The 18,853-nt window shown below is 41.7% G+C and overlaps 1 protein-coding gene across 1 annotated transcript in view; it reads right to left on the bottom strand.

The window, feature by feature from the left end:
* SAMTOR (S-adenosylmethionine sensor upstream of mTORC1) overlaps window positions 1-18,853 on the bottom strand; it is a 66,574-nt gene that overhangs the window by 29,676 nt on the left and 18,045 nt on the right. The window contains exons 2-3 of the mRNA XM_090042280.1: window positions 9,539-9,680; window positions 3,794-3,967 (exon numbers count right to left, since the gene is read on the bottom strand). Coding sequence (XP_089898406.1) covers window positions 3,794-3,967; window positions 9,539-9,680 — 316 coding nt within the window. The remainder of the gene's footprint in view (window positions 1-3,793; window positions 3,968-9,538; window positions 9,681-18,853) is intronic.

Raw genomic sequence — 18,853 nt, 5'->3', positions numbered from 1 at the left:
ATATAGCAAGAGACATACAAAGTCATTAACAGGGATCCTGTTTTTCTGTTTAAAAATTGCAAATTCTCTGATAAAAAACCCCAAATCTGCAAAGTGAAATCTCTCCCTCTCCCTATCAATTGAACACAATGTTTTACAGATATATTTACAATTCTAAAGCAATTTGGAAAAATACCAGTGCCTCAAACACTATAATAAAACAAATTCTAAATACCTATAAATTCTGGTATTTGATTTTGGGACTTTTATCATGGGGGGGGGAGAAAAAAAAAATCAGAGCTCCCCCTGCCCCCTTCACTCACCAGGATGCAGGTCCAGGCCCCTCACTCCCAAGCTACAGCCCCCCCATCCCTTTCAGTGCCCCCTCACTCCCTCCCCCCTGCCAGAGGGAGCTCCCAGCTGCCAGGGCTATGGAGTCAGAGACCCAGGTTCACAGCCCTCTGCCCCCACCCCTTCCACCAGTGCCTGAGTCCTGGCTGTCACCTGCAGGAGGTGGTAGCTACTGCGGTAGAGCAGAGTGCAGAGCCCAGCTTCCCCATACTTGAGGGTAGTATGGCTAGAACAGAGCTCATGGGAGCAGGGGGGAAGGAGGAGGCTGTGTAAGATGCCCACTGCAGGCTCAGGCTCTCCACCCTGCTGCCCTTCCCTGGGGGCTTCCATGACAGCGAGTGGGCCCAGTGCAGCAGAGCAGAGAGGAGCTGGGCAGGGAAGCTCAATGCCACTGCTGGGAGCTCTGCACCACCCTGGTGAGGTACTCCCTACCTGCCCAGCAGCAGGGTATGCGGGCCCCCCGTCAAAAGGGGGAAATTCTCAGGGTTTTTTCCCCCCCATTTTTACAGGGAAAACCTGTATCCCTGTTCATTAAAAGGGTTATTTAACATGCTATTGTCAAACCAGGGACAGCATAAGCACTGGTATGCAGTTCTTAAATTACTGTAAGTTTCCCTGAATTCTGTCAAAGAAGGGTCACCTATAAAATGGCATTAAGGCAATCTCTATTATCAGTAATACATATTCTTGAGAGTCAAATTAGTGTAAACTATGATGTATTATTTGATGTAGAAAAATTCCCCATTAAGAAATAGGCAGTTTCTGGTTTGTTTGGAACAAAATGGCAAAGCCATAATACAGCAAGACCAATAGTAGCTTTGGACTTGGACCAAACCTAAGCTAGCAATTAAAAAGATAAGGCATATTAAGAATATGGCTCCACTTTTGACAAGGTTTAGACGAGATCACTGTAGTTAAGATTCATAATAATGCTAAGAATCCATAAACTGCCACTATAAACTGTACATCTCAAAAACAGAGCAAATACTGTGAAGTAGCATTATCTGAATATCAGCTCATTTACTTGTAAAATGAGTTAAACACAGAAATCTATTTACTCTTGAAATAAAGATCTAGTCATAACAACATAAGTTTTCTATTTTATTATTATTTGCAGTTGCATATCTTCTAGACCACTATGTTTTTAGCTGCCAACCCTGTAAACTCAACTTGGAACCTTAGCCAAGTTCTTTTCAATTTCTATATAAATCAAAAAATAGAAATTTTGCAGTAAAGAACCCTGTTGTATCATAAATCAGACCTGAATTTATCATCTCACTCTTCTACAGCCATATTAGGTCTGCAACACTAGCAGCCAGAAAGCAAGCAGTGCAATCCTTTTTGTCACTAAAGTCAGCAGGTTTAACTTAATACACAAGCATGTTTAATGAATAGACAACGTTTTTGTTATGGTCAAGAACCATAATTAATCCACAACATATTTCTCATTGCAAGATCTACCTAGCCTTCCTTCTTAAACCTCCCTCTAGAATGTCCACAGCTCTGGCTAGTTACCGTAGCTATACCATGAGTGGTACTTTGCCTCCTTTTTCAAAGGATAGAAAAGATTCTTATCATATAGGTTGTGCACAGCTAGAACCAGAAAATGTTGCCAAATGTATCACTTGGTTTGTGCATGGGGCTCCAACCCCCTTGTTTATCATTGTGGCTAGAAAAGGTGTTTTGAGAATCAACTCTATATCCAGTTTCTTCTCTCCTGAACTCCTGAATCAAGTAGAACATGACAGTGTTGAAGGAGGTGAGGTAGTGGAACACACACAAAGCGATCATGCTTAAAAATTCCAGTTAATTAAAAGACACAATTTTTCTTCTTCAAATGTTTGTCCTTGTGTGCATTTAACTGCAGGAGATTCCTGAGCAGAAAGCTAAAGAAGTAGACAGGTGTTTGCAATCTTGTCATGTAGATTGAAGAAATACCCTGCCAAAAGAGGCATCCAATGGAAATGTATTAAAGCATAATGCACAGAATACCAGGCTACTGCCTTGCATGTCAGTGACAGGAGGCTTTTTAAAAGAAAGCAACTGAAGCTGCATAGGCCTTAGCTTTAATTCTTAAAAATCAGAAATAAGTATAATACAAAGAGAGATCCATTTCTGGGAATATTTGGGTGCAGACTGCACCACCTTTCATTTTGCCAAAGATAAAAGACACAGTCCTCTTAATAGCTAATAAATAATTCCAGTTAATGTTATGCTGTTTAGGAAAATATGCAGTTAAGTAAATAGCTTGATTAAAATGGAACCGCAAGGCTATTTTGGGTAGAAATGTCACGTGGTCTCAGTTTCATCATGATAAAAAATCCTGTGGGACACAAGTTGACCCAGTTCTCCCTCCTTTCTTAGGATTATAGGAAAGTAGGGCTGGAAGGGAATTCATAAGGTCACCTGAGTAGTGCCACAGAGTAGACAACTTTTGCAGAGAGGTAAAGAAATACATAATGAGGTTATAATACCACCAAGGGATTTTGTGTAGCCTGTGGTGAAACCCTTAGCCTTGCCCAACCCAGGTGCAGGAGGCAGCCCAGGCTATGGTACATGCAGCCAGTCCTAGCATCCCTGAGCATGCAGCAGGGTTGGGGCACTGCAGCAGCCATACTCACTTCCCAGCAGCCCAGCGGTGGCAGCTCCTTCCTGGTGCTGCTGCCAGTCTTTGCCACTGCCAGACCCCCTGCTACCAGTCCCCACAGCTGCTGCTGCCCACTCACTTCAGCCAATTTACTCCATAGCCACTGCTGGGGACACTGGATGGGGCAGGCAGACAGGGACACCATGGAAACTGGCTGAGGCCTGCACAGGCCGGTCATGCAGCGGGTTGGATGGGATGGGGCCATGGGCAGGCGGGGAGTGACATCCAGCAGGATTGGTGGGCAGGTCTGGGATTGCAGAGCAGTGACAAGGCAGAATAGAAGCAGAACAGTTCGGAAAGATACCTTAGAAAAATGTTGCATTTTTAAAAAGATAAATATTACAGAAAGTTAAGTAATTCAAAGTTAAGGTTACATATCAAATAGTTCATTAACAGTAAACAATTAAGATAAAAAAATCCTTGTCCATGAAGAAGTACCTACCATCCATATTATATTTCTTAAAATAAGTGGACTGGTTTCCTCAGTTTCCAAATGAATTACCTTTTTTTCCCCCCCAATGTTTCTTCTGTCTGTACATAAGAACACTAATGAAGTTAAACAGCTTTACACTTGAGGAAATGGTTGTTAAATTAAATAGACTGAACTGTCAATATCAGGCTATATTTAAAAAACAAACAAACCCCTAGTTTAAATCATCACCTAATGACAAATACTATAGCAGTGCATATATTTCCTTCTTTCACGAACTTCTTTCCTAGAAAAGTTGGATTAGACTGATTTTATATAGTAAGGCATTGCAAATCCATAAAATTGAAAAAAAATATTTTTATAGTAAAAAGAAAGTTACAACTTACTCTTCTGTTATGGCTTCATGATTTGTGAAGCTGAAGTTGGGCAATGGATCTTCAGTTTTAGGAGTCTGGTGAACATTAAAGGCTGCTGGGGTCTTAGAGGCAAGAAGTGCTCTTTTCTCATCTTTTTCAAGTGCCTTCTTTTTTCCACCATTTTGAAAATATTCTCTGCACACGCTAAAAACAAAAAAAACTCCCAGAAGTTATTTTAGTGTATTTGATGCAATTTGATGAAACAGCTATAATTGAGACTAAAAGGTACTTGAATTTCCATATTACTTAAGAATTACAATAAGACTATGATTTGCTTTTAAAAAAAACCCTGATTACACCAAGAATTCATACAATTAATACTTCCATAAAACATCATTAATTTGTATCAGCAGGACAACGCCATATTAAATATGGATGACAAATGGTTTTAAATGTAATCTGCTTTACTATACAAAACAAAAATAAAAGCACTGAAGTTCTGTAACAAAGTTCTCCATTAAAATGACAGTACATACTGAGAGAAAAATGCATAATGCTAGAAACCAGCCTAACATATAAAATGCATTATTTCTACTAGTTTTCAAAAGCTACTTATATTTTTAATGTCTGTGCATTTTCCACATGGTGCACAGATGAAATGGCAACCTTTTTTCTAAATGATTTGATAAAGGAAGTCATTAAATGCCGGACAAAGTGAGGTATATGGGTAAATTCCAAGTTGGCTACACATAAATAAAGGCTAACTTTCAAGGGAGAAGGACCATGCATCTAATTAGTATACCTTTATCAGGATTACAACTGAAGTGAATTCAAACCTTCCCTGCATCTTGCTCCAAACCAGCAAGCACATACACACACCACATACCCACATGCTTTATCATCTCCAGAACCAAAGAGGCATGGTAAGTGCCAGGTAAGACACTTAACACAAAGGAGAAATGTCATATTTCTCACAACACCCTCCCCCCCCCCAAAAAATAAAGATGTGCATTTTAAGTGGGCCAGCTGTTTTCTTCACTAGAAAAGCAGCACATCTGGAGACACCAGGCATGCCATGCAAATGCCAAGATGGCTACTGCTGGTGTCTGCTCAGCAAAATGATGCAGCATTAACCCTGTCAGTGCCAAAGCTTGGCTGAGCATGGTAGCTTTGTCCAAAGCAGCAAGTGAGTTCTTGGTAGGGTCTTGATGATGCTCATGATGTGAAAACAATTCTTTTTTTAAAGGTACTTATACAAAGAGAGTTAACAGTCTTGGAACTGCCCTTGCAATGACAGACTAAGTCAGTCCTCGCAGGAACATAGTGTCCATGAAGTGTGGCATCCCAGGAGAGACTGACATATCAGGAAGTTCCTGATGCCACACTTCCTTAACACTCTGTTTCCAGGATGACCTACTCTAAGGTCACAGTCAGCCATGACTCCAGAAAAAAATTCCTTATGTTCTACCTTCTAAATAGAAGTTGCAGGTTTTACTTGGGGACATATTGTGTGCGTAAATGTATTGGCTAACCCTGACACATTGGACCAGTATAGGTAAATTAATTTTACAATCAGTTGAAATGGGGATGTGTTTCTGTAACTGCACGGCTATAGTTGATGTGATGGTCTTAAAAAAAGTTGTGTTGTACAATTAATTAAATGTTTGGTCTGATTAAATACAGTTAATGTACTTAGAGGTTTAACAAATACAGGTATCTGAGCACTGTTTTCAGAACTCAGAGTTTATAACGCAACTTACTTGTAGCTCAATATCTACTATTCTTTCCAAAATAAAGTTGCACAAATTTGACAGTTTTAAGAAACTCAGTGTGGTAGAATATGTTCAAAGTATTTTTCAACAAGTCCATACATAAAGTAGGAAAGCATGATAGCATAGCAGTTCCATTATCTATGAATGCCACACAACTGCAAATCAGAAAAAAAACAGACAAGGTGACTTGCATGAAGTGTCATACCAATAACAGAAACAACACAGGCATCTCCAATATAAACATGCCTTGTTTTCTTAACAGTGATTCCCCACGCATAAACTAAAAAGCTAATCTCTCCATCAGGCAAAACAGAAAAAAAGAGAAGTAAAGTTTAGATTTCCAGCTTAATTTGTTCTCTTACTAAAGCCAGATGAGATACCACGAATATACTATTTTGCCGAATCAACTGGTATCGAGTTCTTATTTGTACTTTCTTGGCAAACACAAGTCATTTTAACCTTAATACAAAGGATGCATTATTCAGATTTTATGGTAGCAATACCATAATTAATAAAAATAGTACCTTCCATTTTGACCAATCATTTAACTTTTGCAATAAGGCAAGGGAAAACACCCAGCGAGTTACTGCTGAAACGGTAATGAGAAGGGTTGAATATTACACTATATTGGCTATGTGGCAGCTGGTTAATATGCTTATTAACAGTTCAAAGATTATGCCTTTCATAACTGCCAAATCCAGTCTGTATTAAAAAAGTTAACGTTTCAAAAAAATTCCTTCCTGATTGTTTCAGCTACCTTAGCCATCATCCTGAAGATGTTTTCATCTTCATTCTAACCTGAGTTTTTCAATTTTTTTCTAGAAAAATAGAAGTTCACATGAAAAAAAAATTAGCAGTCATACAGAAACTCCCATTGATATCAACTTACTCAGTTAAGGTACATCTAAGGAACAAGAGTAAAATATCTGCCTTCATTTCACACTGATCATTTTTGGCAGAAGTTGGCATGTGAATGCTTAACTAGAACATAAGAGCTGTTTGCCTCAGGTTAATTCTGCCTCTTTTACTGCATATATCTAGTGCTGACTACACCACTTAATAAAATAAACCTTATAGTGTAGGAATGGCATTGCACCCATTTCTTGATATCTGTTTTTCAATTCAATTTTTATTTCTTCCCTTTACAAAGGCACAAAACTTGCTGTACAATCACTTGGCTCTATAACCATTTTGATAATGAAGCCTAAGGCCTGTTAGAGAACCAGATATCAGTAGTATTCAAGCATCTCTAATTTCTCTTCACTGAGGCTGAACAAAGGGATTAGCCAAATTTCCATGAAATACCTACGTTTTCAATAGGCTCTAGGACTGCTGTACTCTTCTAGGAAGCAGAACGATGAATCCCTATGCATAAACAAAACTAATCTGACAGCTAGTATGTTTGTAGCACATTCCTTGATATTTTAGAAGTTTATGGTTGTTACATATTATATAACAGTAAATCTAATCCTCGATTAGTTTTTACCTTCACTGTACTTTTTGAGGGGTGTGGCAGCGGGGAGGGGGGAGATTAAATAAGGACACTATAGACTACATTTTATTCTTGGGCACCTCTGATTTATTTACTAACAAACTCAGGGATCTAATTAACAGAAAAATATTCAAGCTGAGAAAAATCTTTATACAACCTATTTTTCCATACATTAAAGGCACTGCATCTCCATGTAGACAGGACATATATGTTTGATGCTGGATCTAACTTCAAGTCTTCAGTCACTGCTTTTAAGCATTATAATCAAGTTTCAACTATGACAAATACCAGATTTTTGAGAAACAACTATGGGATGCAGTTTCTTCTACTACCTGCAAATTCCAAGTACTGTTCTAGAAAAACAAATTCATTTTGAGACTCAGATGCCACACACAATTGCTCCAATTTTGTTTATGCAATTTACAACTTGCAAAATCAAAGTAATTTTAGATGGAAGAATCTGCAGCCCTCCAACCATCACTATGAAAACATCCAGACTGGATTTAAAAAGAACAATGAACATGGAATTCCACCTCTACAGAACTCCAAATCCACTTCACCTACCTCTTTTCACCCTCACATTGTGAAGCAAGCCTTAAACCTGATTAAACCAGATGCAAAACTTGACATTACATCTTTGCTAACAAGTCTGATCTTGGTATCATCTGCAAGGGGGGCAGTAAAGGAGGACAAGTTGCCATTACAGAATAATTGGAAATCATCCATTTAAATGGTCAAAATTCAACAGAATATGTCCAAAGTCAAAGTCAAAATAAGATACCTTGGAACACTGAATATAGACTACACCTGAAAATGGGAAAACTTCTTTGAAAGCAGCGATTCAAAGAAGGACTTGGGAATTTACTGATAGCCACCTTGACATCATTCTCGGTGAAAGATTATGGCATCATGGATATATTTAATCTTTTTATACAAGTAGATTTTGATCCTGAGTGTACAAAGCATTGTTAAAACCACTACTGGAAATTTCTTGCAGTATAGACATTGGAGATACATTTAGCAAATAGGAGAAAGTTCAAAGGAGTGTCCCAGAAAAATTTAGGGACTGTAAAGCTTGTTTCATAATGTGAGGCTGAATTGGCTAAACTAAAAGAAGATGCAAGATGATCTGATTGCTGGGCATAGGTACTAATATTTGGAAGAGGTATTTCTAAAATGGGGCCGGATGGATTTCAGCCCTGTGGATAAAGATAAAATGTTTGAAGTCAAAGAAATTCAAATCTGAATTAAGATGCAATATTCTAGCTATATTAATAAGTAACTATTATAATAGGTTTATCAGAAGCAATGATAAATGCACCATTACTACGAGTCCTGAGGATTAGATTAAATCTCTGAAAAAAGTGTGTTAAAATCTAGGGTCGCAGGGAATTGTGTAAAGAACTAGATGGTCACAGCTGTCCCTTTTGGCCTCTGAATTTATGAATCCTCTTGTTAATTCATAAGTCACTGGGAACAGGATGTTAATATTTATCTGTAAAAGCAAATGTGACTGTGCTTTAAGACAACTATAATCAAGCCTTATGCTTCAGGGCTTTAAGCCAGTCACCTGCAGAAGTCAGGAAGCAAGTGCTCCAAGGTGGTACAGAAAAACTTCTGTCCTCAGATGCTTGTCTGGGGCATCTTGTTCACATATTCAAACTCATTGTTAAACTGGGATTCAGATGAATACGCCCTAAATGGGAGTAACAGTTTTTCATGGGAGAGAAGGTGTCACCTCCTGTGGCGTGGCCGGATAAAATAATCTGGTCATCCAAGAAATTCCATACAACTGCAGATTCACGTGCCTTTGTGACACCTTAGTGTCTCCTACTTTCTGCTTGTGGAACACACTTCAGGAACTGAGGACTGAAGTTCTTTCATCAAACCACAGTTACTATGCTCTAATTAGGGGTAACTGGAGAAGATTACGCAATCTGTAATATAAACGGAGTCAGACAACATCTAAATCTCTCGGGGCCAAATACTCTTACAAAAATTTACACATTATTTAAAAATACCTTGGAAAGTGATCAGAATATATGACAAATATACAAAAATTAGCATATTTAATAAATCAATATGCTACAAACCAGTCCTTTAAAAGCCTATACAAATTAAACCTGAAATGTTGTAACAGTATACTACCTCTAGGTCTTATGGACAGATTTAGAATGAATTATGCTTTCTGCTCAATAGCACATTTACCTGAAAACAAATCTCAGTATCTTAGGAAAAAACCTGATTAGTTACCTAAGAATGGTTTAGAACTTAAATCTTGATTTACAGTGGGGCAGGGAGGAAGGGGGGGGGGATATCACATGCTAATTTTAAATGCAAGACAACCTCATAGAAAATTTGACATCTACTAAAACATAACCACATATTAAAACATATATTTTGGAGATAAGTATAGTAGGTAGGAAGCTACTCCTATACTATGCATAGACTAAAGAATTTTGAGACAGAGAAAGCTTAAAACCTATCTTAAAAGTCCAGATAAGGATTTACCTGCAACACCATTCAATTCGGCCTTCCCCTTCGTAAGTTTTTGCCCAGTGTTTATCTGCAAGGTTTTTCATAGCTACAGCATATTCACAGAGCGTTTCTTCATCCTCACAGTGTTCTCGCCAGATCTTTTCAAAGTCTCCCACTAAAAAAATCCCAAAAGACACAGTGTGAATTATATGTATTATAGTAATATTACAAACTTAACATTTTGAATATAGAACAAAAGAAATTTCCTCAGCTGGCATGCAGTCAGATAAAAAGTTAGTAAGTTTTCCTGTTACAACAGTTTAGATTGGGATAGTCAGCCTTCAGCCTACCAGCCAAATGTAGCCATCCGGTCTGGAAGTTTAGCAGAGGGGGGAAACTGGCCATTAATATGACCACCCTCCCTCCCCTGCTGCCACATTTCCCAGCACCAAGTCCTGCGGGGCTGGGCTGGATCAAGGTGGACGATGGCCCCCTCTCCTCCCTGTGGAAGTGACCCCCTTTTCCTCTGCAGGGTCACATTGGGACCAGTCTTCCCCTGCCCCCCTCTACGCAGCCAGATGGTACCTGCTGTGCCCGTCTTAGGAACTAGGTTGGGACCACCAGCCAAATCTAGTCAATGGACAGACCAGGCACTGCCCATCTAGCCTGCTAGGTGAAAAGGGTTGAGCACCACTGGCCTGGATTAATAAAGCCCAGGGTTTTTGCCATTTATAGAATACATTTTTACTAGCATGGACAACAACATTAAGGTGTCATTTTCTAGCTGGTCTCAGGAAAACGGATCTTACGATGACAGGCTGAGAGCCATGGGACTCTTTAGCCTGGAAAAGCGCAGGCTCAGGGTGATCTGATGGCCACCTATAAGTTTATCAGGGGTGACCACCAGGATCTGGGGGAACATCTGTTCACCAGAGCGCCCCAAGGGATGACGAGGTCGAACGGTCACAAACTCCTGCAAGACCGTTTCAGGCTGGACATAAGGAAGAATTTCTTTACTGTCTGAGCCCCCAAGGTCTGGAACAGTCTGCCAGCGGAGGTGGTTCAAGCACCTACATTGAACACCTTCAAGAGTAAATTGGATGCTTATCTTGCTGGGATCCTATGACCCCAGCTGACTTCCTGCCCTTTGGGCAGGGGGCTGGACTCGATGATCTCCCGAGGTCCCTTCCAGCCCTAATGTCTATGAAATCTATGAAAATTTCAGGTTTGCATGCACTCGGGGCTGGGCCAAGCCAGCTCCTGCTGCGTCTCGCTGTCAGGCCGTGCAGCCGGGAGCCACATGGTGCTGGAGCGGCCAGCAGGAAAGGAGGGAAATGGCAGCTACAGGCACAGTGGAGTGGGGGTGAGTGGGTGTGCAGAGCGCCCACTGCCACTGGCCCCAGGACAATTGGCACAGGCCCTGCACTCCTGTGGACCCGCTCCCTCCCACTCTCCCCTGCCTGTACTTGCCATTTCCCTGCTTTCCTGCTAGCTGCTCCAGCACCGCGTGGCTGCCAGCTGCATGGCTGGACCATGGGACCACAAGACCAGTACTGGAATTCCAGGGCCAGGAGCAGGTGTATGTGTTCATAGGGCAAGTCCTCCCCTTCCCCCCACCATACACATGCACCCACACCACCCCTCACATTGCCATACATGCAGGCCCTCACACTCCAGCCACCCTCCCCCCACACATCCACATGCTCCCTTACTCCACACCCATACCCCCACACCATTCCCTCTCCCAGGGCCTTCGCAACCCACCAGGCATCACCCAGCATGGCAGGAAGCAAAGGAGCCACGCGGAGAAGCTGCTCACTGCTTCTTGTCCTGCGCTGCCCTGGTGACATGCCTCTTGTGCATGGGGCTGCAGTGAGGGCAGCAGCATGGGGATGCATCCCTCAAAGCAGCAAGATGTGCAGGGGGCATGTCACCAAGGTAATGGCAGGGGGGTGGGAGGGGGGAAATGGAGCTTGCAGCAGCGACGAGATCCCTGCATGGCCCTGCTGTCCCCAGCTGCATCGGGTCGTGCTTGCAGGGCTGCAGAGGCCCTGGGGGGAGGGAAGCAGAGCGGGAGCTTGAGCTGCCCTGCATACAGATCTGGGGGCACAGGTCCCCCCTACCCCCAGGGAGTGCACGCGGTGGCAGGGAGTTGCCTCGCCTGAGCCCACAGCAGGGGAGAGTAGGGGCAGGAGGCCAAGGACCAGGGTCTGTAGCCCTGGCAGCTGGGAGCCCCTTCCAGCAGGGATGGGGGAGCAGGGGCTATGGGTAGGGGGCGAGAGGCATCAGGCAAGGCTGTGGGGGCAGGGGGTGAGAGGCATAAGGATGGCCAGGGCCCTGTGGGTGGAAAGTGAGGGGCACCAGCATGGCCAGTGGAGGGGTTGGGGGGGGGCCACCAAATAGGACATTCAAATAGGTACAGTAAAAGCCTTTGTTAACCAGCATTTTAGTAATCGGCATTTCTATTAACTGGAATTTCCAGCCAGCTGGTTGGTCGGTCAGACGCCCAGTGGGGGGGGAGGGGGCAGCAGGGGGCAAAAGCTTGCACATGGCTGCTGCTGCCACCCACCACCCTGCGTCTGGCCACCACTCCTCCCACAGCATCCAGCCAAAAACTCCTGCCTCAGGCAATCGGGATTTTTATATAACCAGCACGCTGCATTCCCCACTCATGCCGGTTAATGCAGCTTTTACTGTATTCATATAAGCATAATAAATAGTATCTGATCTTTTCCTGCTGCTTTACATACTACTACTTCCCAAACAGAAACAAGATTAATTCCATTAGAGCTAGGTAACTACAAACACTAGTTAGGGCCCCCCCAGAGCACTAGGCACTGCTTCACAGAGACAGAAAGAGTCCCAGTTGACAAAAAAAGGCTAAAATACACTGGACCATATTAGTTGCATAACATTTATTTCAAATATCTTATTTTCCTACTTCAGCTAGATGCTTTTTATTAGATTTATATTCGTTACGGTGCAAGAGCACCAGACAAGTTCTATGCTAGCCCACTTGATTAGTAAAACGGTAGAAGAAAGACACTCAGAGGAGTTGCTATGCTTCAAGTTTCTGCATCTCTACAAGCAGCGGTTGTTAACCGTTTTGAACTTGAGACCCCCCACTACACTTGAGATATCGCTCTACAACTTCTGTGAACTGAGTGCATCCCACTTCAAAAACTAATTTACAGATCACAGTTTGTGTGCCTGAAAAGAGGTCCTGGCAGTAGGAATTGGGAATCAGCCAGCAGGAACAAGCGTGAGCCTGCACAGGGCACCCTTCAAGAGATCTAGCAGCACCCCAGGCTGCCCTAGCATCCTGATTGAGAACCACTGGTTTAGAGTGTCTAAAACAGCAGCAGATCTCAACTTGCAATGATAAAGTAGATGACAGCACCTTTCTTGTTATTGCCCTACTAAAAAAGTATGCATCTAAATATCTTGCTACAGCTGAGCTATTGAATCAATAAAGTAAAAAGAGATAAAGAAATAGAAGCGTTCTTTTCTTTCTTTCTTCATACTGTTGAAGAGGTATGTGAAAAAGAACTGATGGAGCTTCTGAAAGCAAAGAAGGAGAGCAAGGAACGCTCCTTCTTTTAAACAGCCAAAAAGGGAAACAAAAGAAAAAGGGTTTTTCGGTAGCTCTATTCTCTATTAGCATGCTGTATTGAGACACCAGCACATGTCTGGTAATTCCTTAATTAAACAGCATTTGGATGCTGTTTAAATTCACTGATGATACCAAAATTTGGGGTGAGGTGAACACGCCAGTAGGGAGGGAAAGACTGCAGCAAGACTTGGATAGGTTACAGGGGTGGGCTAGCAAAAACAGGATGCGTTTCAATACTGACAAGCGCAGGGTGCTGCACTTGGGCAGTAGTAACCAGCAGCACACTTATAAGATGGGAAACTCCCTTCTTGAGAACACGGAGGCAGAAAGGGATCTTGGAGTCATTACTGACTCCAAGATGAACATGGGCTGACAATGCGAGGTCACGGCTGGCAGGACTAACTGGACCTTGTCGTGCATCCACAGGTGCATCTCTAGCAGGGACAAGGAGGTGATCCTCCCCCACTACGCGACACTGGTCAGGCCACAGCTGGAGCACTGTGTCCAGTTCTGTGCGCACCACTTCAGGAGGGATGTGGACAACATTGAGAGGGTCCAGAGCAGGGCCACCCACATGATCCAGGGACAACAGGGCAGATCCTACAATGAGACTGCGGGACCTGAACCTGTTCAGCCTTCACAAGAGAAGGCTGAGGGGGGACCTGGTGACCATCTATAAACTCACTAGGGGGGACCAGAAGGGTTTGGGAGAGACCTTGTTTCCCCTAGTGCCCCCTGGCATAACAAGGAATAATGGCCACAAGTTGTTGGAGAGTAGGTTTAGATTAGACATCCGTAAGAGCTACTTCACAGTTAGGGTGGCTAGCATCTGGAACCAACTTCCAAGGGAAGTGGTGCTGGCTCCTACCCTGGAGGTCTTTAAGAGGAGGCTTGATGCCTACCTAGCTGGGATCATTTGAGCCCAGTTTTTTCTCCTGCCCTGGCAGGGGGTCAGATTTGAAGATCTATAAGGTCCCTTCCAACCCTGCTTCTGTTATTCTATGGATAGATCTGAACTGTCACTGAATGGTTAAATTCAGTGGCTTAGCAAATCAGTACATTTCATGGACAGTACTGTCATGTTCATGAATCTTAGTTTCTGGTAAGCTGCCACTCCCCTCCCACTGTTTAAAACTAATGGTTCTGATTAAATCATTAAACATGTGGACCAAGCATAAGCTAATAAAACAGTATCAGCCCAAACCTGAAGGCAACTTAAAACAGGAGACTCAAATTTGCTCCAATTTGCATAATTAGGAATTGATGAAACCTACATACAGTATAAGCATGCTGATATCTGAACTGTTCATTTTACTGCTGATCAAATCAAACAATTAGCATAATCTACTTTGAACAGCAATTTACTTTGGTGTCATATGTAAAGAAATGCTAATACTCCCACTCTAGCTTAATCTCCAATTACAGTAAGTATGGGTAGTACACAGGCAACTTTGATAACCTGTGTAGCTGAAAATTTAGGGCAAGCAGCAGACTCCTTGACTATCTGTTCAATTTGGCTTAAAGTTCATGAACCACATCTTTCACTTGGAAAAGCTCTAGAAGGTATGGGTGCCAACATGAACAGAATGCACTGCATTTTAAGTGGGCAGTTGCCTCTCTCATCTGAGTCATAATTCATGCTTTAAGACCAATGAGCAGACCAATTAGATTTGATGATCAGAAGATTAAATTGGGAGCATGTCTGGAGCAGAGTAAGCCCATGAAAAAGTTTTTTGGTAAAAAAGGTTTGTTTCTTCCAGCAGGCTTTCCTGCAACAGCAGTTCATTTAGAACAGAACAGACCCTGATAAAGGAAGAATGAAACATGATATAAAACTATTTTGCCTTCCCCTGTGTTATAAGACACTAGCATAAAACTTGTAATTTTTTCCTCCCTGGATTAGTACAAATGTGTTGGTGGTTATAAAGCATCAATTTGGGAAAAAGCCAGACACTCGCAACATAAGGTTGAAGCATAGCCTCAGTAGCTAGCAGTTTTATGCAAGTGCCAATATGTTCTACCAACTAATTTGCCATAATACTCTGAATCTAAATTGTGTTGATGTTAACAACAGAAGTCAAACAACAAGATCATATTGTCTGAGAACTGAGAAAGGTGTACACATCATGTAGATACACAGAACACAATCCTTTCCTTAATACACACAAAATCCTAGCAGACATGATGAGTCAAGACAAAAAAGGGGGTAAGGGGGATTAATGATGGAAAGATTAAAAAACCCACTGAGATATTGAATTAGCTTAATGGTATCACTCTCAGTTTAGTATATTATCTCTAGTTGCACAGTGCCTAATAGCTACTAATCATTTTCACACCCTCTGACTAACCTGTCCCTCATGAAAGGTAACACAACCCTCAGAAGCCAACACATCCCTCAGAAGCCATTACAGCATCCTCATCTCCATTAGAAATCAACTACCTTCCTTAAAAGACAAACCCCAACTTTGGATGACTTTTTGGGACAGGAATGATGCATGCGATAAGTAAATAAGGTAAATATCCATTGCGACTTGACTATGGAATAGAGACTTCCAGATGATACCAGAGGTTACACCACTTTGGTGGCAAGACCAGAATTCAAATGCAGCAAGATCATTTGGAGAAATTGTCTGAAATAAACAATGAAATTCAGTAAAGATAACTGGTAAATACTACACTTAGTAAGGTGAAGTCAAATGCATAGCTAAAGTGGAAAACTGATTAGGGAACAGTACACTAGAAAAGCATAAAAGGCAATATAATAGATGCATTGAGTCGATGTGGTGATGTAGCAAAAAATGGGGTATGGGGTGGGGGGGGGGGGAAAGAGGAGCAAATTTCATTCTGGAGAAGTATTAACCAAAGCAGCAAACATCACCCTAATTATTCTGCTCTACTTAGCAGTCAGGCAGCCTCAGCTAAAACAATATGTCCAGTTTTGGACGACACATTTTAAGAAAGGCATAGTCAAATTGAAAAGAACCTAAAAAAAGAACAGAAGAAGATATAAAAGGCTTAGAATCCACAAAAAAAGCTGAAGTAAATGAGTTTGTTCAGATCAGGAAGAGGGACAGACACAGAACAATCTTCCAATTTCATGAATGACTTACGAAGTAGACAGTGACAAACTTCCCTGCCCACTTTGAGTAGGGAAAGAAGAAATGAGACCAATCTGCAACAAATACCTAAATTATGACTTTTTTCCTAATTAACTACGAGGACAGATAGGGTTTTTTAGTGCTTAGCTAGGGAATTAGCAAAATCTTAAAAGCCTCTAGTGTGATACAACAAATTAGACTAACATCCTTCGCGGATGATCTAGAAATACTTGTTTCTCTCTCAGACAGTCAGGGGATAGTCCCTTCCATCCCTACATCTGTAGGATTCTACATTCAAAAGCATCCTTAAATAACATTAAATTGTGACGTGTAAAGCATCAGAACAAACACCCAATGCATTCTGAATAGGTAATAATGGTTGGAGAAGATCCATCATTTGTGAATTTCAAGTTGGGAACTGCAAGAGGTATTTGTAATATCTGGATTTCAAGGTGGCCGTAGCACTAAATGAATATGCTCTGACTTCATAGGCCAAGTTTTGCATTGTCTTCAGATGGCAGCACTGACTGCTGAGCATAAGCTAATGTACAGCCAAAGCTGGATTGTTTAGAAACTTATTTATGACTCAGAATTTAGGCAAACATAGACGTAGAAAATATACAGGAAAAATTCTGCGGAGAAATGCTGGACTTCCTAACTTCAAAAAGAAAGGTGTCTCACTAGTACAGTATGTTTTTCTGAAACACCTGAAGATTACAGCTGTGATGGGTCTGAGTTTATATTCAAGACTAATTTAAAAGAGTTAGCTTCCAGAATTTCTGTTTAAAATTTGGAAGGGCTACCTTGACTGTTTGCTCCTTTCATTAAACCTTTTCACCTGAAATAGTCATGGCAACTACTTCACCTTTAAAGGAAAGCTTCTTTAAGTTTATTCACAAGATGCCAACTAGCCTTTCCTGTTTACCATTTCCCTTTCTTGCAACTTAAATCTTAAATGAGCATTGATGCTGCAACTAAGAAAAGCTGTTCTATATCCCATTCCTCAAATAAAAGGAACCAGTGGTGGAAGTGTAAAAAACAAAAGATTCTGATTTATACTGACTGCTTACAACATGATTTTACAAGCTCAGCAAGCCCCTGAAGAGACTTTATTTTAAAAAACATATATGTTGGCTTGCTTTCCACTAACAAGGAAACATGACTCTCCCCTGCCCCCCATCTCAGTTCTTGACCTTAACTGCTTAATTTTCCCAATAGGTTTTACTTTACCTACTGGACTGTTACAATATGAAATACCCAGGTTTTATTTTTATTCTGAATTTTAAAACAACTAGAAGTATCTGGACAAAGACTTCCATTATTTTGTTTGTGTTCTTATTTGTTGTGCAGTTACAAGCCTGCCATTAATTTTCTTATGTTGGTTTGAGTGTTGATTACAAACACAGATACCATAGTTACTCAATACTAAGACTAGGTTCCCCCATTCTACATCAGGGGAAAGCCCCTCATTCTGAATTGAAGTATAAAATGGCAGAGGGGGGCAAGTGGTTGCTGCAGCTCTAGCCACTGCCCTCCCATACTCCTCCCCAATTGCAGCTCTGGCTGGGGACCATGTGGAGCCAAGCTGGATCCTGCTGGCCCTAGGCTGCTCATGCTGCCTGGCCTGGCACATAGGGACTGCAGAGCCGAGCCGTGTCCAGCCAGTCCTGGGGCTACTCGTGCTGCCCAGCACTTTGCTCCAGAGACAAAGTGCATGTCTGAGCATGTGCGCTGAGGCAAAAAGCCCTGGCTCAAAGATTTGCACCGCTTCTATTTGAGCTGCTGCAAGCACACGTGCTTGCACGTGTGGACGTGGCTGTAGAGGCCAGAGCCAGTAGGTGCTCTGCGCCCCAGGCCAGAGCAGGGTCAGAGCTGGACTTGGGGTAAACAGCAGCTGAGAAGAGACCAAGCTGGAGGAGAGGAAGAGGTGAGGATCACACTGCTTCACTTCCCCATCACCTGCATCTCCACTGTAGCAGAGGGGGGAAGGGAGACCCACACAAATTTAACACAACTTTCCAGTAATTTAATTCTATACACAATTGCAACAAATTTCTATGCATAGAAGCTAATTATTGGGGTTCATCTTAAATTCAAAGTCATCTTGCATTCAGGTAAATACTGTAAACCAATAAGAGACCATAAAAACTAGTTCTCAGAACATAGTAGTAAAATGCAAGAAATATGAAATACACTGAAAGTTATTTAAAAAAAATCAACACTAAGAAGCCAGTAGGACTTAAAAAAAAAGAATACAAGAATTAAAACTTTCGATGAAAGAAAAAGATAATCTATTTACATATTACCCTTGTAATGTTTGAGTGTTCATGTGTTTGCTATTTCAGGTATAAACTATTTATTCCCCATTTAAGTGTGTTTTGTGATATGTTAGGTTAACAAAGATATACTATTATACCAGCCACATAAAGTCTAATTCAAATCATGACAACATCAAAAAAAGGGGGGACTTCCCTGATGCCTTCGTATATAAAACCAACACATCTCATAAACCAGGGGTGTTCAACCTCCAGCCCATAGGCTGAACACAGCCTATGGAGCCATAGCATTCAGCCTTTGGGGCTCCACACAGGTTGAAATATTTGCTGGTGGGGGAGCAGTGGCAAGAGATATTGCCAC

The sequence above is a fragment of the Crocodylus siamensis genome, chromosome 4 (genome assembly GCF_052110815.1).
Source record: "Crocodylus siamensis isolate JL-2025a chromosome 4, ASM5211081v1, whole genome shotgun sequence".
In the NCBI taxonomy this organism is placed as follows: domain Eukaryota; kingdom Metazoa; phylum Chordata; order Crocodylia; family Crocodylidae; genus Crocodylus; species Crocodylus siamensis.
The sequence above is the reverse complement of the archived record's forward strand: the minus strand, read 5'-3'. Positions and strand labels throughout refer to the sequence as shown.